The sequence below is a fragment of the Phodopus roborovskii genome, unplaced genomic scaffold (genome assembly GCF_943737965.1).
Source record: "Phodopus roborovskii unplaced genomic scaffold, PHOROB, whole genome shotgun sequence".
In the NCBI taxonomy this organism is placed as follows: Eukaryota; Metazoa; Chordata; class Mammalia; order Rodentia; family Cricetidae; genus Phodopus; species Phodopus roborovskii.
Genome location: NW_026126416.1, coordinates 31,351,044 through 31,376,018, shown reverse-complemented (window position 1 = coordinate 31,376,018; position 24,975 = coordinate 31,351,044). Strand labels below are relative to the sequence as shown.

At 38.3% G+C, this 24,975-nt stretch overlaps 1 protein-coding gene across 2 annotated transcripts in view; it reads left to right on the top strand.

Moving 5' to 3' along the window:
* Golm2 (golgi membrane protein 2) overlaps positions 1-24,582 on the top strand; it is a 71,294-nt gene extending 46,712 nt beyond the window's left edge. The window contains exons 9-10 of one of the 2 annotated variants that reach the window (XM_051183552.1): positions 14,423-14,590; positions 22,266-24,582. In XM_051183552.1, the coding sequence (XP_051039509.1) occupies positions 14,423-14,590; positions 22,266-22,336 (239 nt within the window). In that variant the 3' untranslated portion in view covers positions 22,337-24,582. The remainder of the gene's footprint in view (positions 1-14,422; positions 14,591-22,265) is intronic. The other variant, XM_051183553.1, reaches the window with a different exon arrangement.
* The last annotated feature ends 393 nt before the right edge of the window (positions 24,583-24,975 follow it).

Genomic DNA, 24,975 nt, shown 5'->3' with positions numbered 1-24,975 from the left:
AGTAGATAGAATAGCTCCAGTTATGGTAGCAACTGCCCCAGAACCATAGTTTGCACATGGGTGCATATGGATTGAGAACTGGACAACATATATAGTTTATTCAAATACTTCTGTTGTTTCCTGACAGTTACTTATATGTGTGTATACGTGAATATGTAGTTTAGTTATTACTTGGCTTTCCTTCCATATTTTAAAACATTTGTGCATTTTGATTAAAAAGACATAATTTTTTATTTGTAAGAATGTAATTAGCATCATAAATATATTGAGAAAAAAAATATTTTCTTGAAATCCCACTGTGGAATTGGCCTGTTCCTTAGCTTCTTGCTTCATTGCTGTGACAAAAGTACCTGAAGAAAGCAATTTAAGGAAGGGTTTATTTGGCTTACAGTTGAAGAAGGCATGTCAGCAAGAGCTTGAGGCAGCTAGACACAGTGTATCCTCAGGCAAGAAGCAGAGAGCATTGAGTGCTCAGCTTACTTTCTCCTTTTTATTCAGTTTGGGATCCCAACCCATGGGTGATATCACCCACATTTAGAGTCTAATCTAGATAATCCTCCACAAACCTGCCCAGAGGCTGTTCTATTCAGTGAGTCTAGATCCTGTGAAGTTGACAAAATTAACGGTTACAGCATGAAAACACTTATCTCAACAAGGACAGAGGACAACATCAAACAAGGTTTGAAGAATTGGCCCTGGTGGTTAATGTCTATACTCCTAGGCATTTTGAAGGCTGAGACAGGAGGATCACAAATTTGAAGCTAACCGGCCTGAAATGCCAAGTGAAGCCTTGTCTAAAAAGGGGGTCAGGGCAGGAAATATGAGAATACATCTAAGTGATAGAGTGTTTGCCTATCATGCATGAAGCCCTGAATTTGATTCCCAGGACCACATAAAACAGGATAATAGTGCACACCTGTAATCTCAGTCTTTAGGAGGTAGAAGCAGTGTGAATTCAAGGTTATCCTTGGTACATGTTGAGTTTGGGATATATGCAATTCTCTCAAGGAAAAAAAATAATAATAAAAGGACTGGTAAAATGGCTCAGTGAATAAGAGTGCTTGCTAACAAGCGTGATAATCTGAGTTTGATCCCCAGAACTCATACAGTGAATAAAAGAGATAACTGATTTTAGCAGAGTGACCTCTGACCTCAACATACATTTGCCACATCATACATTTACTCATATCTTAATTTGTCACCTAGATTCACATAACATTGATTCTATAGAATTTTTTGCTAGTATTGATTTGAACTTATGTATATGTGATCTGTAGGTAAAGAATGTCTGTAAATGCTAGAAAATTACAAACTTATCTTGGGAGGACTCCCACTGAGCCATAAATTATTTTCTTTGTATCACTAATGTATATGAAGAGCTGCAATCACTTTTTTTTAAAGAAAAAATGTTTGTGTTTTGCCTACATGGATGTATATGCACCGTGTACATGTAGAGCCCTTGGAGGCCAGAAGAGTGTTGGGCCTCTTAGAACTGGAGTTACAGTCAATTATCAGCCACTGTTTTGGTGCTGGGAACTGAACCTGGGTTCTTTGTAAGAGTAGCAAGTGCTCTAAACCACACATTGTCTCTCCAGGGCCCCAAAGCACTGTTTAATTCACTTGACAATATTTGTTATATGCACTTTGCGGAGTAATGGGAGCAGGGCATTGCTGTATAGCCCAGAATGACACCTAGAACTTGTAATTCTCTCCCGTCTTAGCCTCCTGAGTGGTCCAAGTATGTACCACTACACCAGCTTTCTTACATACCTTTTGATCTTACTTTTTATTTTATGTGTATGGGTGTTTCACCTGTGTGTATGTCTGTACTGTGTATGTGTCGATGTGCCTGGTGCCTGTGGAAGCCAGAAAAGGGTGTCAGATCCATGGACCAGGTGTTACAGTCAGTTGTGAGCCACCACATAGGTGCTGGGAATTCAACCCAGGTCCTCTGGAAGAGAATTCATCTTAACTGCTGAGGTATCTCTCTAACCCCTTAACCAATAATTTTGTATCTCATTAAAACACACACACACACACACACAAATACACACGTGTTCTTTGTATGTGTACATACACTGTATGTGCCACAGTGCTAAGTGGCCAGAGGACAACTTGGAACAAACTCACTTTCCACTCTGGCTCTTACTTTTTACCTTGTTTGGAATAGGTGCTGGTTTGTTGCTTTTCCACTTTATATGCCAGGCTAGCTGGCTCTTGAACTTCTGGGACTTACCTGTTTCTGCCTCCCATCTACCCATAGGATTGCCTTTGCTTGGGTTATGTGTCTGGCTTTTAGAGAGATCCTGGAGTTTTGAGGTCAGGTTTTCACACTTCAGCATACATTTACCCACTGAGCCATCTGCCTAGCCCACATACACATTTTAATATCTATATTCCATTGTGCCTTTAACTCTTATTATTTATATTATTTCACATTGTCTTACTTTAGTAGTCTTTGCTTTTTCCCAGATTATTTATTCCCCCTACTTCTGAGTATTTCCTCAAGTATAATTCAAAGAATGAAATTACTGAATTGAATACTTGATCGGCTTTTCGGCTGTTCTGTCATCACATTCTTCTTTAGAGCAGTTTTACAGTGTCTCTGCGGGTAGTTAATATCTGTTGTCCTGTGATCTGTACACATTTATTTTTATCTCTTAGAGGTTGTTTAGAATGTAATGATTCTTTCAGGGTGTTTTGGGTTGAAGGTATAGCTCAGTAGTAGCACACTTCTCTAGCATGTACAAGAAAGACCCTTGGTTTAGTCTCCAACCCCACTTTCTGATGGCCTGTTTTTCAAATATTATTTTTGAGACAGGACCTCACCATATTGCCCAGGCTAACCTGAACAGAATGCAAGAATTCACTGGGCTCATGTGATCGCCTTATCCTGTTGAGCAGCCTGGCTATGTTGTTTTATGTAAGAAATTTTATTTTAGTGATTTCCTGGTATATACCCTGTATGTTGATTTTTTTTTTTTTTCTTTAAGCCACTTACCCTGAAAGTTTTATAGATTGTTTCTATATACTTACGTCAAATATTGTAGAAGAATTCAGATAAATTTCTTTTTAATGTTTATCCTCCTCTGGTGCCTTTCCTGGTTGAAGGCTTTATTTATGTATTTTCTTTAATTAATTGACTTTTTTTTATTTATGTGTATTTTGGGAGTAAAGTATGTGCAAATGTATGTGCAGGTACCTACAGAGGCCAGAAAGTTTTGGGTTCCCTGGAACTAGAGTTACAAATGGTTGTAAGCCACTATGTGGGTGCTGAGAATTGAACCCTCATTCTCTGGAAGAGTAGCCAGAAGAATCCTGACCCCATTAAATTGTCATTCCCTGTTTTCTCCTAAGAGTCCCTGGCAACCACTAACCTGCTGTTGTAGATATTTCAATAAATAAAATCATAAAATATGGGGCCTTAAATCAAGTGTGATATTACACTCCTGTTGAGAGGTACAGGTAGGAGGATCTGAGCTTTTAAGCAAATGAGGTGCTCTTTAGTGCTTGGCTTCTTAGCATGTATCGCTGTTTTTGCTCCTTATAAGCTAGATAGCAATCAGTTTATAGATGTATTTTGTTTGTTCATCTATTGTTGGGCACTTAATTTACTGCTATTTTTTGACTATTATGAGGAGTGCTATCATGAAGATTGACACACAGGTTTCTTGCTAGACACCTGTTTTCTGCTTTTGGGGTTTGTACCTAGATGTGGAATTGCTGAGTCACATAATCCTATGTTTAGCCTTTTGAGGAACTGCCAAGCTGTTTTCCATAACAGCTGCACTATTTTACTAATACATTCCTCCCTGTAATATGGAAGAGTTCCGGGGCAGGGGATATGGCTCAGTTGGTAGAATGCTTGCCTAGCACGCAGGAAGCCCTGTCCTGTCTTTTGATTCTTTGATTTTCAGAACCACATAAAACCAGACATACTTGTAATCTCAGCTGCATAGTGAGTTCAAGTCTAGCCTGAACTACATTGAGACCTGTCTCAAGAAAAAAACTGCTCTTTCCCCAACCCTCAGCAGCACTTACTCTCTCCCACCCCCTCTCTCTGTCTGCTGGCACTCCACTGTTTGTTTTCTGGGCTGGGAGGCCCATCCAGGCCTTGCACTGGCATCTTAGGCTTCGGTTTTTTTGTTTGTTTGTTTTTTGCATAGGGAGACACATTTATTAACCCTTACAAATATGCACCTCTTCAATCATATTATTTTAAACTCAATCACTAATATAAGCCAGAACTTGGGGTTTCACTCTCTTTTTTTTTCCTTCTGATTTTGCCTGTTTTGTTGTTGTTGTTTATTAACAATCTTGAGCCTAGAGGTGGTGATGCACGCCTTTAAGCCCAGCACTTGGGAGGCAGAAGCAGGTGGATCTCTGTGAGTTTGAGATCAGCCTGGTCTACAAGAGCTAATTCCAGGACAGCCTCCAAAGCCATAGAGAAACCCTGTCTCAAAAAACAAACAAAAAAGAAACAATCTTATTTTACATATTAATCCCAGTTCCCTCTCCCTCCCATCCTCCCATTCCCCCCACCAATCCCCCACCCCACTCCCCAAGGATAGTGAGGCCTTCTATGGGGGATTAGACTTAAGTTCTTTTGGTTTTGATTTGTGTTCCTGAAGACTGAGCCCCTTTTGGTGTTCTATTTGTATATCTTCTTTGGAGAAATGTCCATTTAAGTCCTTTGCCCGGTTTTAAAATTGTATTTTTTGTTGTTGTAAGTTGTAAGAAATTCTTTTTCCTTTTTCTTTTTCTTTTTTTTTTAATTCTTTGTGAATTTCATTAAGAGTTTCTTATATATTGAGGATACTCTAGCTATTAGCTTTCTATATGTAGTGAATGATAGAACTCTTAGTTTCTCTCCCTCCTCCCCTCCCTCCCTGTCTCCCTCTCTCTCTATGGGTTTGTTGGTATTGGTTTTTTGATTTTTTATCAGGGTTTCTCTGGGTATCCCTGCCCTGTGCTAGGCTATTAAGTGCTCTTAACCACTGAGCCATCTCAGCTCCTCATTGTTCATGTTTTGAGATAGGCTTGTTTTGTAACTCTGATTGGCCTGAAACTCAGATCAGTCCCCGAGACTCCTGAGTGTTGAAATTACAGGCATGAGCCACCACATGTAACATTTAAAAATGTTTTACATTTATTTTGTATGTGCATGTGTGTGTCACAGTTGCATTTGAGGACAGCTTAGCAAAGTCAGTTCTCGTCTGGCACCTTGTAGATTTCAAGGATTGCATTGTCAGGCATGATGGCAAGCTCCTTTACCCACGGAGCCACCTTCTCATTGGCTTTACATGGTTTTTTGTTTGTTTTAAGACAAGGTCTCTACCCCAAGCAAGATAGAACTCTCCTGAACTCGCTGGGAATGCCCTTGAACTAATGATTTTCCTACCCTCTACCTCCACCTCCTCAGCGCTGGGTTGTATTATACCTGAACAATTTTTTCCCTCCTATTTTAAGTTTATAATGACTCGATTTTTCTCTATACCTATGTCCATTTGTTTCAGCATTCTTAGTAAATTTCATTTTACTTTGGGGATTATCTCAGTTAGGTTTCCATTGCTGTGATGAAACTTGATGACCAAAAGCAACTAGGGTAGTAGGAAAGGGTTTATTGTACCTAATAGTTTACAGTCAGTCCTTCATGAAGGGAAGTCAGGGCAGGAACTCAAGTCAAGAACTAGAATAGACACCTAGCAGTAGTGCTGCTTACTGGCTTGTTCCCCCTGCTTGCCAGCTGGCTTTCTCCTACACACCAGAACACCTGCTCAGGAGTGTCACCATTTACAGTGGACCAGGTCCTTCCAAGTAGGTCATTAATTAAAAAAAAAGTGCTTTCAGACAATCTGATGGAGGCACTTCCTCAGTTGAAGTTTCTTTTTCCTAGATAACTATAGCTGGGTCAAGTTGGCAGAGAACAGCCAGTATGGAGATGGTGCTTGTGGTCTGTTATTCACATATTAAATTATATTATTTAAAACTTTTTGTGGTGGGCAGGGGTAGTGGCACATACCTTGAGAGGCAAGGACAGTCAAATCTCTGTGATTTTGAAGCCATTCTAGTTTTCAAAGTGAATTCTAGGGCAGCCAAGGCTACACAGTGAGACCTTATTTTGTTTAAAATAATAATAAATTTCATTAATTTTGAGAATTTCATACAATGTGTTTTGATTGTATTCAACACCCCCCCATAATCTTCAGATCCATCTCATTCCCTACCACCCAATTTTGTCTTTCATGTTGCCTGAATGTTCTTATATATATGGCCTTCTATGGAAGTGTGATTGGCTTTCCATGGTGCTACACTCTTACAGAAAACTGGTTTCTCCCTTTCCCAGCAGTTATCAATTGCTAATGGTTCTCAACTAGAGATGGGACTTGATGCCTGCTTACCTCCTCCATGTTAGGATTTGTTCATGCTATAGACAACTTCTCTGTGTTCCTATGCACAGCTGCCCTGCTGTGTTCAGAAGTCAGTTTCCTTGTAGACGTCATCACCTCTGGCTCTTACACTCTTCCTTCCCCATCATCTACAGTGATCCCTGACCTTTGGGAGGAAGTGGTCTGATACAGATGTCTGTTTAGGGTTGTACATTTTGTACTCTCTGATTCTCTGTACCTTGACCAATTGTGAGTATGTTTGTTTGTCACAGTCTACTACAGCTTCACTGATGAGGGCTGAGAGATGCATTCATCTGGGGTTATAGTAACAAGCCATTGGGAGTTGGTTCAATACTATGTCTAGGAGAATGATAGTTATAGGTTTTCCTGTAGGGCCTTTGACTTGTATAGCCACAGGTTCTTGGCCCTGATAATAGTGCCAGGTATGGTTTCCTCTTACAGAGCAGACCTTACATTTAGTCAGAAAGTGTTACTCCCGTGATGTTGATGACACTGTTGCTCCAGTGGCCTGTCTTGCCAGACCATTCATTGTGGTAGTTGACAGAGTTCACAGTTCACAGATTGAAGTGACTTCTCCAGTAGCCTGCATAGCACCTTCCAGCACTGTGAAAGTTAGCCAATAAGGATGAAGCTTTTACATCTCCAGATATTTACATTCATCAATTCCTTTAAGAGTATTATTTCATATGTATGAAAACATGTATTTGTAGAGCATGATGTGCTGGAATCCAGAGAACTTTGTGGAGTTGCTTCTCTCTTCCACCTTTTCCTGTGTTCTGTGGACTTACTTCAGATTGCCATTTTTTGTAACAAAACAAAAAAAAAAAAAAAAAAAACAAACAAAAAGCAAAACTCCTTTACTCTCTGAGCCATTCACCTGACTGTCAATTCTAATTAGTACATTTATCTTGAGTATATGTTTGAAAGCTACTGTTTTCCAGGGATTTGATCCTTGAAGTTTAAAGGGGTTGGGAGGTTTTTCCTTTAAAATTTTTTTACTTATAGTTATAATATTCTTTTTCTTTGAGGTGTGTTGTGGGTTGAATTCAAGACCTTGCAGAGGCTGGGCCTCTATATCTTGAGCCCCAGTTTATTAAGTTCTAATGAACAGTTTTCAAAAAAATTAAGTTAAGTTGAATTGAGATTGTTTACTACTACTATACTTTAAAAAAAATATATATTTCTCCAAGCCAGGTGGTGGTGGTACATGTCTGTAATCCTAGCACTCAGGAGGCAAAGCCAGATGGGTCTCTGTAAGTTGGAGGCCAACCTGGTCTACAAAGCTAGTTCCAGGACAGCCAGGATGACACAGAGATATCCTGTCTCAAAAAACAATGCTCTATACGATATAAATATTAATCATGATATTAATCGTCCTATCCAAGACTCCATATTTCCTTGGCTCTTAGTCTTATGATTCTCTCTGAAATTGTTGCTTTTTAAGTTCAGTTGGTACAGTATAATTTACCTTATTCTACCTTATTCCTTGCTATTTCAAACTAGGTTTTTTTATTTAATTGTGTTTTGTTTTAGCCTGTGTTTGTGTGTTTACACATTTGCATGTGTGCACATGAGGGTACTAGCACATGCATGTGCATGAGTGTATGTGCATGCATGAGGAGACCTGAAATTAACATGAAGTGTCTTCCTGTATCAACTCTCTATTTGCTGAGACTGGATCAATCACATCTAGTTTAGCTGTCCAGCTTGCCTCAGGGATCTTGTCTCTGCTTCCTATGTGCTGGGGTCACCTGTAATTGTCAGGTAGATGCTGGGAACCTGAACTCTTACATAGCAAGCACTTTATCCACTAAAACATCTCCCCAAGCCCTTGTCATGTTTTCAGCTATTACTTTTATAGAGACCCACCTGTCTGTACATTGTGAATGCTTAGTACTTCTCATTTTGTAGCTTTCTCCTACTATTTGTTCATGCATTCGATAAATTCTTTTTTATAAGGATTCATAAACTTAATGCCAGTTGTGGAAATGATTTCATAGAATTATTTTCATGATTCTTAAATTATTAAAATCAGCACTTCTGATAATGTTTAAAATGTTAAATCTTTTTTTTTTCTTTTAAGTATAAAACTGTTTTTTGTGCTTAAGTTCCTTTTATTTAAAGAGTCCAGTTTTTTAAAATGCTGTTATAAGATCTGTAGATCTTTTACTTTTACTGCCATTTCTATTTATATACTCAGATAACATCATCAGTAGTCTTACTTTCCTTCAGCTTTGTTTTCCAGAGGGTAAACATTATTGAGTCATGACTAAAGTTTAAAGTGTAGTTTTACCTTGTAATTTTCTTCCTTTTGGATTTTGTATTAGTTACTTTCATTACTGTGACCAGAACATCTTGCAAGAAGCATCTTAAGGAGGGAAATGTTTATTTTGGCGTGCAGTTCAAGGTGACAGGATCCATTTTGTCAGGGAAAGCATGTGGCAGGGGTGTGATCATAGAAAAAGTGGAAAGGGACAAATGCTGGTACTAGCATGCTTTCTCTTTTTCATCCAGAGACCCTAGCCCATGGGATGGTTCTATCCACATTCGGGTTCAGTCCTGCTCTTCAGTTAAACCCTTTCTAGAAATGTCCTCAGACTCACCCAGAGATGTATTTCCATCTGGACTTTGAATCTAGTCAAATTGACAATGAAGATTAGCCCTCACAGACTTAACATTTTCACCTTTGTTTTTGTTGATTTTTTTTTTTCTTTTTTGTTTGCTTGTTTGTTGTTTTTTGAGTCAGGATCTCTCCAAGTAACTGTCAGACCTGGAACTTGCTATGGTGACCAGGCTGTCCTCCAACACATAGATCTGCCTCACTCTGCCTCCTGAGTTCTGGGATTAAAGGCATGTGCCCTCATAAGCGGATATCCTTATTAAGTTTTTACATCATTGTAAGCAATTCTCAATAACAGGGTTGTTAGAACTATACCTTCTGTGCACAAAGAACCACCAGAGATGATCTAAGGTGGCACTATTTTTCAAAGAGCAACCACTGGTCAGATATCTGTAAAGACTGCAGTTCCTGACTTAGACCTTTTTTACATGTTCATTGAAGCTTGAGAATGCTGCTTTCAGAACATGCTGTCTGCTCAGGTGTGGGGGACAGAGGTCAGGGCATGCACATGTTAGGCAAGTGCTCTACTACCTAGTTGCGCCTCTAAACCCAAGACTGTTACTTGGAAGTAGAAATATTCTTTAATGTCTTTTTGTTGTGTTTTTTAGCAAGTTCCTACTTGTATTTTGAAACTCTGTTGTACTGTCAATCTGCAGTTCTCTTCTCATACTCCGTCAAGAGCATGCTTTCGTTAGTATGTGCAGCATGTTCTGTAATGGCTGTTTACTTTTCTTTCCTGCTAAATTGATAACATCAGTAGGGTCAGAGTGTATTACTTTTTGTTTTCCCAGCCTAGCAAGCATTTGTTAAACACTGATAAAGTTCTGTCAGTATTTGAATTTTGTATTTCTTTAGATAAGCAATGACATTATTTAATACATAATCATACTTAATATAATGCTTTCATTTTATATATTTTGGTGTAAGATTATTAGCCCTAAACAGGATTTCTCTATGTAGCAGCTCTAGCTATCCTGGAGCTAGCTCTGTAGACCAGGCTGGCCTCAAACTCACAGAGATCAGCCTGTCTCTGCCTCCCAAATACTGGGATTACAGGTGTGTGCCGCCACCACCTGGCTAACCTAAACTTTTTATATTCTGTCTTATTTAAAAATTATAAGTCAGTTGTCGGGAGCTGTCTTTGTGGGGCTGCAATCGGAACCAGCCAAGCAGCCCCAAGTTCATACCTGAGTGGGGGAGTGTGGATGAAGGAGAGGCCAGCTATAACGATAAAGAAAAGATAGAGGTACAGAATAAAAGTCAGGAGGGCAGATCAGTCAATACTGAAATCCCACTTATTTTTCACCACTCTTATATACCTTATCCAAAAAGGGGAACAAGTATCATGTATACGGAACAGACTTTTCTTCCTCCTTACTCTAAGGGTTCAGTAACCACACCTTAGCTCCAACTTCTTGTTCCCTAGCCTTGAGGTAGTCATTGAGTAGCCTTGAGTAGTCATTCCTCAGATTCAACTTCTCCTTCCCTAGCCTTGAAAGTCAGGAGTAGGCACCATACCTCTGATTCAGGTCTGTTGTTATTTAGAAGACAGCCAAACATTCTACTGTAGCCACACCTTTGACCTTTAGGTCTTATGACTTGCTGAGGACAGTTTGAACTCTCTGTCCTTGTGCCAAGATGGAGTGCAGCCGTCTTTATGGGCATCCACAGTTAATACACACCTTTAATCCTATAACTCCAGAGTCACAGACAGGTGGATCTCTGAGTTCCTAGTCAGTCTAATTTACACAATGAGTTCTAGACCAGACAGAGCTACAAAGTGAGATCCTATCTTAAAATGTGTGTGTGTGTGTGTGTGTGTGTTTGTTTTAGTTTTTATTTTTTTATTTTTTATTCAGTAGGGTGGAAAGGCTCACTGGTGGGCCAGCCTAACTGGAATTCCAAGTTCAACAAGAGACTCTTGGGGGTGGGTGGCTGGGGACTGTTGCTGGAGATAAGTCTCTGAAGGTAAGAACACCTAATACTTTTGTAGAAGACCTGAATTTGATTCCCAGCACCAGATCCAAAGAATCCAACAGCTTCTGAACTCTACAAGCACTGCACATGCATGCGCTCTTACACACATACACACACACACACGTTTTTAAAAATAAATGAAAATGAAGAATATTTTGCTACTTTATTCTGTTGACAGAAATTTCTGTCCTGCCTAGTCCTGCAGCTGTTTAGTCACAAATAAATACAGAGGCTTATATTAATTATAAACTGTTTGGCTGGTGTCTAAGGCTTCTTATTGGCTAGTTCTCTTTTAGCTATTAATCTGTGTATCGCCACATGGTCTTGGCTTACCAGAGAATCCCAGGTGTCCTACCTTCCCAATAGCTACATGGTGTCTCTCTGGCAACTCATTCTCTGCACCCCTCTTCCCAGAATTCTTCTCGTTGGGTAGCCCCACCTATACTTCATGCCTGGCTATATATTCTACCTGTCCATTGGCCAAAACAGCTTTATTCAACCGATAAGAGAACACATATATTCACAGCATACAGAAGGACATCTCCCATCATTATTCTGATTTTGTTACTCATCTAGAAGCATTAGAACATTTTTCTCCATGATTTTTGTTTTGTTGTTTTGTTTTTCAAGACAGGATTTCACTGTGTGACCCCCCTGATTATCCTGGAACTTTGTAGACCAGGCTGGCCTTGAACTCAAAGAGATATGCCTGTCTCTATTTCCCAAGTGATCAAATTAAAGGTATGCACTGCCACACCCAGACTTGATTTTAATTATTAATTTTCTTTAACTACATTCCAAATGGTGAAAGAATATTTGGGATTGAAGGTGTGGGTTAAGCCGCCTTCTTTATTAGGAGATTGAGGTTTATAAGAATGGTCAGACTTGTATTACATTTGGCAGTTTGATCTTTTATGAAACTATAGCTATATGTTCACAATGTTTTGTTAAAGAAATCTTTTTGCAGAGATAGAAAACTTTATGACCCATGGCTATGTCTAGCTGACATGGAATTGTGTTGTTGTTTTTTTAATTGGAAATGGTTGTAGTACATATTACATTTAGTGTGTGTGTGTGTGTGTGTGTGTGTGTCTGTGTGTCTGTGTGTCTGTGTCTGTGTGATGCCCCTCCTGCAATGTGTACATGTCAGCAAAGGACAACATGACCCTCTCTACTCCCACTTGTGCCTTTTGGTTGTTGGTGGTGATTTGCTTTTTGTTTTTCTTTGAGCATGGTTTCACTGTATAATCTTGGCTGTCTTGTAGACCAAGCTGGCCTTGAACTCACAGAGATCCACCTGCCTCTGACTTCTGCATGCTGGAATTAAAGGCTTGCACCACCACTGTGTGCCTTTTAAGGATAGAATTCAGGTCCTCAGGCTTTGCTGCAGGTTCCTTACATCCTTAGTAAATTAATCTCATTCCTAATGGCAATTACAACAATTTTCTTATTTTTTAAATGTCTCTGTGCGCATGCCTGTGCACCTTGGTGAGGCATGGAGGTCAGAGAATAACTTGTGGGAGTTGTTTTTCTCCTTTCCTTTGCCTTGGGTTCCAGGATTGAACTCAGACTTTGTAGCAAGCACCTTTACCAACTGAGTCATCTCTCTTGCTCTTTAATATTAATTTTTATGTTGATAAATTTAATGTTAATGTAGTTTGTAGAGGTTTTATTGCTTTCTTTGTTTATTGTAGGCCTAGGAATTGAATACATAGCCTTACATATTCTAGACAAGTGATTTACCAATAAGTCTTTACTCAACAGCCTTTGTGGATTAGATATTAGTGTACCTGAGTGTTTACTTGTACATGTTGGAATGTGTGTGTATCAGGGAGAGAAAGAGTCAGGCATGGCAGAAGGCCTGTTACCTGCTGAGCCATCTCACTGGCCCTGATTTTGCTTTTAAAGTCCAGGTATCGAACAGCTTTTTATATGAGGTATTACGTTTATTACCCTTCTTGAATTTTCATTGTTATGAAAATATATAATGATTTGACATAGACCAACTTCTTTAAGTTTCCATTGACATTTAAAACTTGACCTAGAAAACTGCAAGGGATAACCTAGGGTTTTTTTTTTTTCAAGGCAAACACTAGTAAGGATCTGATTTGTTCAGCCATGCCTCCTTAGAAGCTCATGGCTGTGGTGAGTCAGTATTACTGAAGGAATTTGAAGTAGCCTTCAGATGTTACTTTGTCTTACAATGCAGAGACAACATAGAACTCACTGATTGCTTTTAAAAAGTGTTCGGATCATTCATGATATATAGCAGTAAATGACTACACATTTCAAGTGTGTATTATATTTATTCTCTGCCTTAAAATGTCACATTCTTTTTTCTTTCCTCCCTCCTTTTCCCTCTCTCTGTCTCTGTCTCTGTCTCTCTCTATCTCTCTCTCCCTCTCCCTAAGGTTTTTCGAGGTAGAGCTTCTCTGTGTAACAGTCCTGGCTGTCCTGGAACTCACTTTGTGGTCCAGGCTGGCCTCAAACTCACAGATTGGCCTGCTTCTGCCTCATGAGTATACCTGTACTGCCAGGCTAAAATGTTACTTTTCATCAGTACTTACATTAATGAAATATAGGTCTGCCAGAGCAGTAGTGGTGCACACCATTAATCCCAGCACTCAGGAGGCAGAGAGAGGCTGATTTCAGTGAGTTCAAGGACAACCTGGTCTACAAAATGAGTTCTGAGACAGCCAGGGATACCCTGTGAAAGCCTATCTGGAAAAAAACAAAGGAAAGGGGTAGAATGGAATTCTAAACATGGCACCCTTTTCTTTAAGAAAACTTTCAAGTCACCAGCATTGGTGACTTTGTCTCAACAAAACAACATTAAATCTTTTTTGGTAGTCCTGGCTGTCCTGGAACTCACAGAGATCCACCTGCTTCTGCCTCCCAAGTGCTGGAATTAAAGATTTAACACCACCTGTTAAATCTTTTATTTATTTATTTATTTATTTTCTTGCCATCAGAAAATAGTTTAATTACGTACAGATGATTGGCAAACTGACCAGAGTAGAATGTGGATGCGCCTCCAGATTTGAAGAAGTGACAGGAGAACAGTGCCAGCGACAGTGTGCCATTCGAGACGCCTGTTAAATCTTAACAGGAAACACTAAACACAGAAGAGAAATTGTTGAGTACATTTTATTTGGGGGTGTAAGCAGGGACAGAGTTGCTGCTCAGCCTACTATTCTTTTGAAGTATGATCAATAAACTTTTTTTTTTTTTAAGGTATTTTGAGTCTTCATTCTTAATTGCTTTTGTCCTGTTTAATCTTCATGAAATGTGTTCTTTTGTGACCAGTACCCTGAAAGTTGCTGGATTTCCCTTGCCTGCTTTCTCATCTGTCTTCAGTATAGGCCCCTTCTTTTCTGCTCTTTACTCTTGAATTAATCCTCTACCTACTTCACAGGCCGATTCTTTGATGAAAATGAATCCCCTGTTGATCCGCAGCATGGCTCTAAACTGGCGGATTATAATGGGGATGATGGTAACGTAGGTGAGTATGAGGCAGACAAGCAGGCTGAGCTGGCTTACAATGAGGAAGAAGATGGTGATGGTGGAGAGGAAGACGTCCAAGGTGAGCGTGGCCTGGCTTCCATGCTGTGACCGTGAAACTCACCTTTTAGGTTTTTGTTGAATTTGTGTAGAATTTCTTTTACTTATAATCATAGCAGTATCTTAATATTAACTCAAGAGGCTCTGTGTAATTTTTCAGTTTTGATAGCTATTTTATGATAATAGAAGTTTATCTGTGAGTAACTGGAAGGCTCTTTTCATTTTTACATTATCATATGTACATACATATATACATACATATATGTATTTATGTGTATATATATAGAGATAGATAGATAGATAGATAGATAGATAGATATATAATTGTTGTATTGATTTAGTGACAGTTGAAATGCTGAGTCCTCAAAATTTTTTTAGGATTAAATTGTTTGAAATGACTCTAGGCATTACTTAAGGCATTCCAGAAAAAAATTTGTTTTTAAAAATCTCACTAGAGAACACTTACTATTCTAAATATATACAGATATTTCTCAGACAGCCTTTTTGTTAAAGCAAAGCCACAACGAAAATGGTCTCCATAAGGAACAGAAATTTACTCTGTCACTGATGGGATACGAGAAAGCAAAGTATTCTGAGAACTTTAACTTTGTATTTAATGAAGGTGTTGTAAGATTTATCTTCATGTTTGATACACAGATTCAACACTTTTTTTCTTGTTAACTATTGCTTCTGAGCTTTTAACTTGGTAAAAGTTCAGAATCTTTCTTGTGTGCATGCCTCAGACCACACTGCTATGCTGTAGTAGAGCTTTGGGCTTCTTTTCTGTCTGCTTGTGTTCAGTATTATTTATGAAGTTTTAAAGTCTTCTATAAAAGTTACCTATGATCTTGGGTATTAAATAATAAGATTTTTATAATACAATGCATGAATTTTCTGGTGTAACCAGTTTTGATTTCTTATTTCTTTTTATAGTTATTAAAATTTTACTTAGGTTCAAGATAAGAATTATTTTCTTTAAACTTACAAAATAATATAATTGCCCTCAAATACTATACAGTCAGGATAAAAAGGGAAACTAGTGGCCTGACTTCTTAAGTATTATTTTGTGGTTCACTCTAGTTTGGGGATAAATATTGTTTTCTGTGAAGGAGGAGATTAATAGATACTGGAGTTCTATGAGGACATCATCCCATCCTTTTCTCATTGCTTTATGTATGATTTGATTGGGTTATATTTGTTTGCCATTACCTATAGCCTTTTTTCATGCATGTGTATCATCATGTCGCCAATTAGATTGTAAGCTCTTGAGGAACAGGAATTTTCATTTATTTTTTACCTTGCATTTTATTTGTGTTCTTTTTTTTGTGCCTGCTCTTCCATAGTATTTGCACTCAGGGCCTAAACAATGCTGTTAACTATTAATGTTAAGCTTTTTCATTGGCTTCTGTCTTATAACTGACTGGGTAAATGCTCTTTAACTTTGGTCACAGCTTGCTTGTTTGCACTTTGAGTCTTTTTTTCCCCATAAGGTTCTCTATCATTTAATTAGATAATTTTGAGGTTTTTATTAGAGTAGTTAATTTCAAGTATTATTAATTCTTACCTGATGATTTTTAATCACAGAATTTCATTTAATATTTGTATTGGTTTTATGCAGTGAGTGATTTATCTTCGGTGACTTCTCTCCCTTCTATTTTCCACACACCCATTTCTCGTTACTGCTATGCTTTTCCTTTCACACACACACAAATAACAACAATAAATTCATTGGTTCTAAGGAACATAAGAGGCCTAAGATATTTTCAGTGAAATAGGGAGGTGGTTTCCTCCACACACACCTTAGGTTCTCTTGTAACCCAGGCTCACACCTGGTATATAGTTGCGGGCAACGTTGATCTCTTGATCCTCCTGCCTCCACCTCCCAAGTTCTGAATTACAAGCATATGCCAATACATCCAGTTTTATGTGGTGCTGAGGAAGAAACCCAGGGCCTTACAGGTAGTGGGTGAGCATTCTACCAACTAAGCCACATCCCCAGGTCTAAAATTTTTGCTTCAGTATTTGCAAGTAAATCTTACTTGAGTTGATAGTTGCTACTTAATGTTTATCTTATTTTTGTATTCATTAGAACGGAACGGAACAGAAACAAGCAGGAACAGCAGTTCCAGGAAAGGGAAATAAATTGGATAACTGACTTTAACAGAAGTATTTAAAAGACCTATAATTTCAGACATATTTATAAACTGTCCAAAGAGTGGGGGGAGACTTAGCCCCACCATAACAAGTTAGAGTCCAGGGTTATTGCAAGGTCAGAATTTGCAGAGCTGAAATAATTTTGTCATTGTGTCAGTATAATCATACTGCTTTTATAGCCCACATAGGTCTTAAAATTGACAAAACCATATACTGGACTTAGTGTTAAAAGAAAGTCTGTGTACTGCTTCTTAAATAACATAGGTATTCTGTGTAGTTTTCATTTAGAACTAGAATGTGGCCCATATTTCAGTGGAGTTGTTGCATATAACTTAATTACTATAGGAAAATACAGTTCTGATTTCAGAATGCCTGAGGCAATCTACTCCCAAACTTATTAAAGAAAGTAATGTTTTTGCCAAAAACAAACTGACCAACCCTGAAGTGTGGCTTGGCATAGTGACCTATACATGTAATCCTAGCACTCAGGAAGCTGAAACAGGATAACAAAAAGAGCTCTAGGCTGGCTATTCTGAGCTACAGAACCACTTTAAAAATTTCCCCTATTTTATGTGGGGTGTTTTGGCTGCATGTGTGTCTGGTGCCAGAGGAGGACAGAAGTGGATGTTGTATTTCTCCCCTGGAACTGGAGTTACAAATGGTTGTGAGCAACCATGTTGGTGCAGGGAATCAAACCTGGGTCTCCTAATACCAGCCAGTGCTCTTACTGCTGAGCCATCCCTCCAGCACCAAGACCTTGAGAGAAAGAAAGGGGGAGGAGGGAGGGACTTCAGAAGCATTGTTAAGGCTCTCTAGGCACAGGCTCTGCTGTGCTGATTGTAGAAGCAGTGTCCTGAGGTGTGGGTAGAGACCCCAGCTGAAGGCTAAGAGCCTGTTAAATACACTCTGACTTGGATATCAAACAAGTCAGGATTGTGAAATGGTAGCTTTGGCCAATAAGAAGCTAAAGCATTCCAGCCTTACTCTGTTCTCTGTTCATGCATACTGATCCTGGAGTCAGCAGAATTACTGTTACCTCCAGTGTTTGCTTATAGAATTAATAAGGCCTCCTTTTCCTGTATTGATAATAATGAATTGTTTTTATTTCAAATTCTTAGTGTTACCCTAAAGGAAATAATTTATTTGCATTAGTATAAAATTTTTATTTTTTTTTTTTTTCTTCTTTTTTGGTTTTCTGAATCAATGTTTCTCTATATAACAGTCCTGGCTGTCCTGGAACTCACTTTGTAGATCAGACTGGCCTCAAACTCACAGGGATCTGCCTGCTTCTCTCTCCCAAGTGCTAGTATTAAAGACCGGCACACCAGTGCCCAGTTAGTATATACATTTGAAAAGAGTAACTCTGGAAACACTATGCCTCTGATAACAAATGTTTTAGTTTATTCTTTTTGTTCTGTTTTGTTTTTGTTTTGCTTTTTGAGACAGGATTTCTCTTTGTAGCCCCTCTGCCCTGGAACTCGATCTGTAACCAGACTGGCCTCAAGCTTAACTGAGATCCCCCGCCTCTGCCTCTGTAGTGCTAGGATTTCGTTCTTTATTTTTATAAGAAGGTAGAGAGAGGCACAGTTGTTCTTCAGAGGCCCTGGGTTCAATGCCCAACATCCACATTGCAGCTCACAACCATCCGTAAGTCCCAATTCCAGGGGATCCAACACCGTCTTCTGGCCTCTAGCCCATGTAGGTTGGGCACAGACAAAACATGAACATACGTAAAAGTTTTAAACTTTTTAAAGATTTGTCATTTTTGTGTCTGTGTATGTGTCATCAGATCCCCTGGAACTAGAGTTACAGATAATTGTGAGCCACATGTTGTAGGTGCTGAGAACTGAACTCAGGTCCTCTGGAAGAGCAGCAAGTGCTCTTAACTGCTGAGCCATCTTTCCAGCTCAAAAATAAAAATCTTTCTTAAAGGTAGGTTGAAATTTGTAAATTTCCTTTACTCTTTAATCTCAAAGAAGTTCCTAATGTATTTGTCAGTATTAATAAGCATTACGCACTGTCTGCATCCCAGCAATGAAAAGTCTGGATTCTAATTGGCTCTTATATTTCTCACAACTATAAAGCAGAAATCTGTGTAGCTATCTAACGGAAGTTATGTAGACTACCTGATTGGATAGCCATCAGCACTTAAGACAGGGCTCTTCATTCTGTTGCAGCACATCATCCTATATAGCACTAAATGTTTGCTCAATTTTTTTTTTTTTTTTTTTTTTTTTTTTTTTTTTGAAACAGGGTTTCTCTGTGTAGCTTTGGAGGCTGTCCTGGAACTCGCTCTTAGAGCAGGCTGGCCTCTGCCTCCTGAGTGCTGGGATTAAAGGCATGCACCACTGACGCCTGGCTAATAATTTTCTTAAGTAAAAGAAAACCTAGAATTTTCTCTGTGTATTGCCTCCTTTGAAGGCCACCCTATGGGTGAGCTTGTGATTTGTGGGACTCAGTGTTGCTCAGCTCTTTAGCTGCTAGTCCTTTTATACATTCACAAGGAGCTTTACACTGACATCACAAATGATGGCTATTTCTCTGCTTGTATTTCCTTGGTTGTTTCCCCATGGTTTACATTCAGGTTCTGCTGCTTTCTGCAGAAACTAAACTCCCAATCTCTATGGTTATCTATCCTTAGTGTATCAGTTATATTCTGTCATTATAGCCACTATAAAGACACTGTTGATAGAAACTGGAATTCTGGATAATTCTGAAAACAGACTGCAGCCAGTGTAAATTCTATGACATTCTTGAAAACAGTGTATAAGCATCATATTGAAATTGTGCTAAAGTGGGACTGGGGCTATCTAGCTCAGTGTAGAGTGCGTGCCCAGCATGCTCAGCTTCTGAAATTAGTCCTTAGCTACATGCACAAGTAAAGAGCATAGATTTAGTTTGTCAAACGTCCCTCGTTTTTATAGAGGACTTGGCAAATGAAATTGCAGTGATTCTTGTTGTACTGACAAGGTACAGTGCAGGTCCAAAGAATAGAAACTAGTTTGTGTTTAAGTATTTGACCCAGAAGCAAATGTCAGTGCTTTCTGTTCTTAGAACCTTTGTTTTTATCTCATTTTCTCTTCATATTTATTCATATAAAAATTTAATAAAGTAACGTTTTTCTTAACTTCTGTGTTGAATTTCTCAAAATGTTCCATTGCTCTATAGTAATTGTCTTCATTTAATTACTAATGTCTTTAAAGATGTGTTCATAGGCATAGATTGAGGCCTCATAACTCAAGTTCTCCAGAGGGCATTCTGGAAAAGTGCCCGTGATTATATCCCCTTTTAAAACCAAAGATAGGGTTTTTTTGTTTTTGTTTTCTTTTTGAAGTATGGGTTTTGTTTTTGCTTTCTATGGGAAAGTGGTTGTCATTATTACAACACACAGATACGAATATAGTATAACTTCAGCCTTTACAAATGTTGTAATAGATCTGGGTGCATTTTTTTTTTAGAGGTATGTGATCATCAAGCAAAGCCTGGTGGCATAGGCCTCTAATCCCAACTATTCTATAGGCTGAGAACAGGAGATTGCAAATTCAGGACCGGCCTAGCAACTTTTAGTGAGATTCTATCACCAGAATAAAAAGTAAAAGCAATCTAGGGATATGGCTCAGTGAGCAATGTGGTCAGAGCCCTGGGTCCATCCCTTAGCACCATAAAACCGATGAAAAGCAAATGAGCCAACAAATAGAAGCAGGCTGAGGGTATAGTTCATTGGTAGAGCACTTGACAAATATGCAGACAATTTGGAGTTGAGAACATAGCACTCCCCCCTAAAAAACAAAAAAAAAAAAAAAAAAAACAGTTTTAAGGATATTGTACAAAATGGTTGCCTGCAATTCTAAACAAGAATTTCTTACAGGAAAGTTGTTGAAAGGAAAAAGAAAGTTAGCTTTTTGTCATTTTTTTAAAAGATCAAAATAGCACATGGAAGGTTGAAACAGGAGGATTATGAGTTCAAGACCAACCTGAGCTATGTAGTCATAATGCCTCAAAAACAAACTTGGCTGTTTAGATCTGGGAAGAGTTGGAGTGTGGAAAGTGGGAGTCAATATGACCAAAATGCATGTATGAAATTCTTAGAAAGAATTAATAAAAAATTCTAATTCAATATAATTAAGATTCAAAAATAGTTCCTAACTTATAATGGTCCAGTTTATGATTTTCAGCTTTCTAGTAGTACATACAAAAGTACACCCATACAGCCACCCTGCTCTTCCTTTTCAGTATGGTATTCAGTAAATTATGGGAGATACTAAAAATAAATTAACAAAATGAAGCATTGGACAAAGAAAGCCAGCTCCTTATGCTCTAATTGAACTTCCTTTCTCTTTTTTTATTTTATTTTATTTATTTATTTATTTATTTATTTATTTATTTATCTCTCTATCTATTTATTTTGGTTTTTCAAAACGGGATTTCTCTGTGGTTTTGAAGGCTGTCCTGGAACTAGCTCTTGTAGACCAGGCTGGTCTTGAACTCACAGACATCCGCCTGCCTCTGCCTCCCGAGTGCTGGGATTAAAGGTATGCCCTACTACTGCTGCCCAGCAAGCAATTATATTTTTAAAAAAAGTTTTTTAAGAGATTGTTATTGAGAGATAAACTCACAGTACAAAAATAGCAGCTGACAGATAAGCAGACTGTAGCCAGAGAAGCCATACTGCAAGGTACTCATTAGTCACTTAATACAGCTGCTCCAAAAGGCTGTGAGGGTCTAACAACAGTGTGTGTGTGTGTGTTTGTCTGTTCATTTTTGTTTTTTAAGAAAGAATTAAGTTTTGGTTAGTGTGCTGCATTTAGAAAGCCAAGAGAAAGCTATTTGCAGAGAACTTCACTGCCATGTTCTATGTCAGTATTGGGGGGGGGGAGTTTATTTTCTCCTCTTATTTAATCTCATTTTTTTTCATGACCACTTTAGATTACCTTCATAATTTGAAAAGATGATGATGGCTTTCTGAGAATATCTCCTTTAGCTTAGGCTATCCTTGAACTGGCTCTGGTGCTAGGAATGACCTGAAACTATGACCTCACAGGCACATGCAAACCCCTATGATCAGCTACGATGCTGATTTTTAAATAACATGCACAGCACTAGTTCTTCGGTCCTGGGGATTCCTAACATTTTGTTAGCTCTTATCTATAGTACATTTTTTTCTGTCTCCCCAATACCTGTCAAATGGTTCTTGTTCTCTTTTTATATTGGGGATGGTTGTTCTTTTGATTCTTTGAGATGGGGTCTCATGTAGCCCAGATTGACCTTAAGCTCTATGTAATTCAGTTCTTGAACTCCTGATCCTTCTGCCTCCAATTCCTTCCTAGTGCTGGGATTACAGGTGTGAGCCACCAGGCCCAACTCAGTGTTTGTCAAAATTAAGTCTTGCAAAGTAGTGATAGACTTTTCACTCTTCCAACCATGCAGCTAAGAAACAGTACAGCTAAGATTGCTGTAGAACTGAAAAACTGCAGACAGTTTGAAGTTGGCTGTCTATGGCAGCATTGGAGCTCTATTCTTGATACATATTGTTTTGTTTGCAGATGATGAGGAACGAGAGCTTCAGATGGATCCTGCAGACTATGGCAAACAGCGCTTCAATGATGTCCTCTAAGTCTAAGGGATGCTCAAAACTCAAGAGTGCTGTGCATGGAATCATCTCTACTTGTCAATTTTGACCCTGTTGTAAAGATCAGTTGTATCAGTTGTAAAGATACATTGAGATAGATTTAAGAAGATTTTAATGAAGGAATGTACCGATGTACATATGTGAATTTTTTCATATTGTATTATCAAATCAGATACTTTTTTTGGTTATAACACAGCTGAGCCAAAAACAGTTAATCTTTGCATTTAAAGCAAACTAATGTAAATTTCACATTTTATTGAACCTAATTTTTTTTTTCCACAAAAAAGACAAACAGAAACAAATGTTTATACAGGTTATATGCTGCACATAGTGTAACAGCAATGAGAAGTTAGTTATTCAGCTGAAAAGTCTAGACACTAATACATTTTTATTACATACCCCCAGGTGTCCTCTACCACCCCTCTCAGTTAACACTCTTTAAAGAGTTATGCTAGAATACTTACACACACAGAAAATGGGAATGGGATGCCAAGCCATGGGCAATGTGTGTACAGAATGATCTCCCTGCTCCTTTTATTTAACTTGAGTGCTGATGAGATGAGCCTGAGGCCCGATGAAAGCCTAGGTCATGGTAACAATATTTATAAGTTATTCCTTACTTAGTTCTTGAAGTTGCAGAATGCATGATTGACAATGAATTTTTATTTTTTCAAGTAATACCAGTACTGTTTAACTATAATCAGCACTGGCTAAAATTCTTTATATTTTCAGATCTCAGTCTGGTGAGTGTATTCACCATTTACATGTTAGATCCTAAAAGTGACTAAATTCATTTTGAAATGAATCTGCAATCAGTACAAGCAAAGCTTTTCTGGTAGTTTTAATGATTGTATTTGATTAGACTTTTCCAGAACTACTAAGTAAGGGGTTTTAACAGGTTTTTATTAATAAACAGATGAATAGAAGTACCGTGAAGTCTACAACTGTTTTTGTTGAAATAGCCGAAAACTTTGTAATAAAAATGAATATTTGTAATTAATGTTAGTTAAGAACCCACCAAGCTCATTTGCTAGACTTACAAAATTATTTTCAGTGCATTGTGTCTTTCGCCATTATTTCATTAGAATGTAAAAGCTAGTTAATCCTTGTTTTTTTGGTTTCAAGTACTTTTAATTTTTTTGGTTTTTATCATAAAGGAGGAAATGTAAGGCTGTAAATCCTGTTTTTTGGAAGGGTTGTTATTAATTGCACATAAACATGAAATATTGGGGACTGATGTAGCTCAATGGTAGTGTGAGGCCTAGGTTTGATTCCCAACACTGAAAAACAAGTAATCACACATGAAAAGTCCGGACACTAAGGCTCTATTCAAAATACTAACCTATTGAAGAAATGATTGTTCACTTATTGAGATACTGAAGTTCTTAGATTTCAGTCCAAAGTTATTTAATGGCCAGGAAAAGATGGAGTAATTTATTAAAATTTGTTTTTGTACTATATCATCATCCAGTGTTGAGGCAGAGACAGATGGGTCCCTAGGCCTCACTGGCCAGCCATCCTGGCCTAATTAGCAAGTTCCATGTCCCAATAAGGGACAGTTGCTGAGGAACACCCCACACACACACACACACACACACACACACACAGGTTGACTTTTGGCCTCCATATACATGCACAAACACCTGCACCTATATCTGCACACATGTAACTAACTGCTTGTGCACACAAACACTCTCAGCTGTACCAAGAAACCAAACAGTTCATACTTTTGTTGTCGGTAAAGTCAGGCCTACAGTCAAAAAGTGACAATTTACATTAAAATGTAGTAAAAGGGGGTAATCCTCATCCACAGGAGTGAGCAAGGGGAGCTGAATCTACAATGCTTTGTGGTACTTCATGCTGTGCAGAATCATAAGGTCTCCTACCAACTCCATTGTCATTGGTTGTGTACTAGCTATGCTTATGCGCAAAACCTTTTATTGGCCTAGACATTTTATAAGCTGGGGAATCTTGGACCAATTGATAATACTTCTGACTGTATTAACATTGTAGTGCTATAAGTACTATGTGATCTCTTTACATTGTGACATTCTATACAGTCTGTATTAGACATGCGGTTTTGTTTTGTTTACAGTGTTTTACTTCTGCCTTAAGAATTAGGGTTATTTGTTTTCTTTTAATGTATTTTTGCCATGAATTAAGTGTTATTTTGACAGGAACGCTGCTTTTAAAAATCTTACTGGGTTCTAATAAATTAAAAGTTAAACTTGTTTCACAGTTTTGATATTGCTAGATATATGTAAGATTGCATGAATGTAAACATTTGTACTGTGACACTGGAATATGAATAAATGTTAGCATTTATTTTAGGTTAAATTGAAGTACACAGGCAGGGTTGTTTCCTGTAGAGTCAGCTTATTTGGCAAAGATAGAAAGTCTTTTGTGTCCTTAGCATCAGTTCTAGGTAAGCCAGTAAGATAGACAAGTTCTGTTCTAGAGTTTACAGTCAAATGGAAGCAGTCAGCACCCAAATGAATCAGACAACATGGGATAAAATGGAGAAATGGGAGGGGGGACTTTATCTGGAGAGGAGGGTTAAATAACACAAAGTATACATCAGACAGACACAATGGACCTGGGTTGAGCTTTTGAAACCTCAGAGC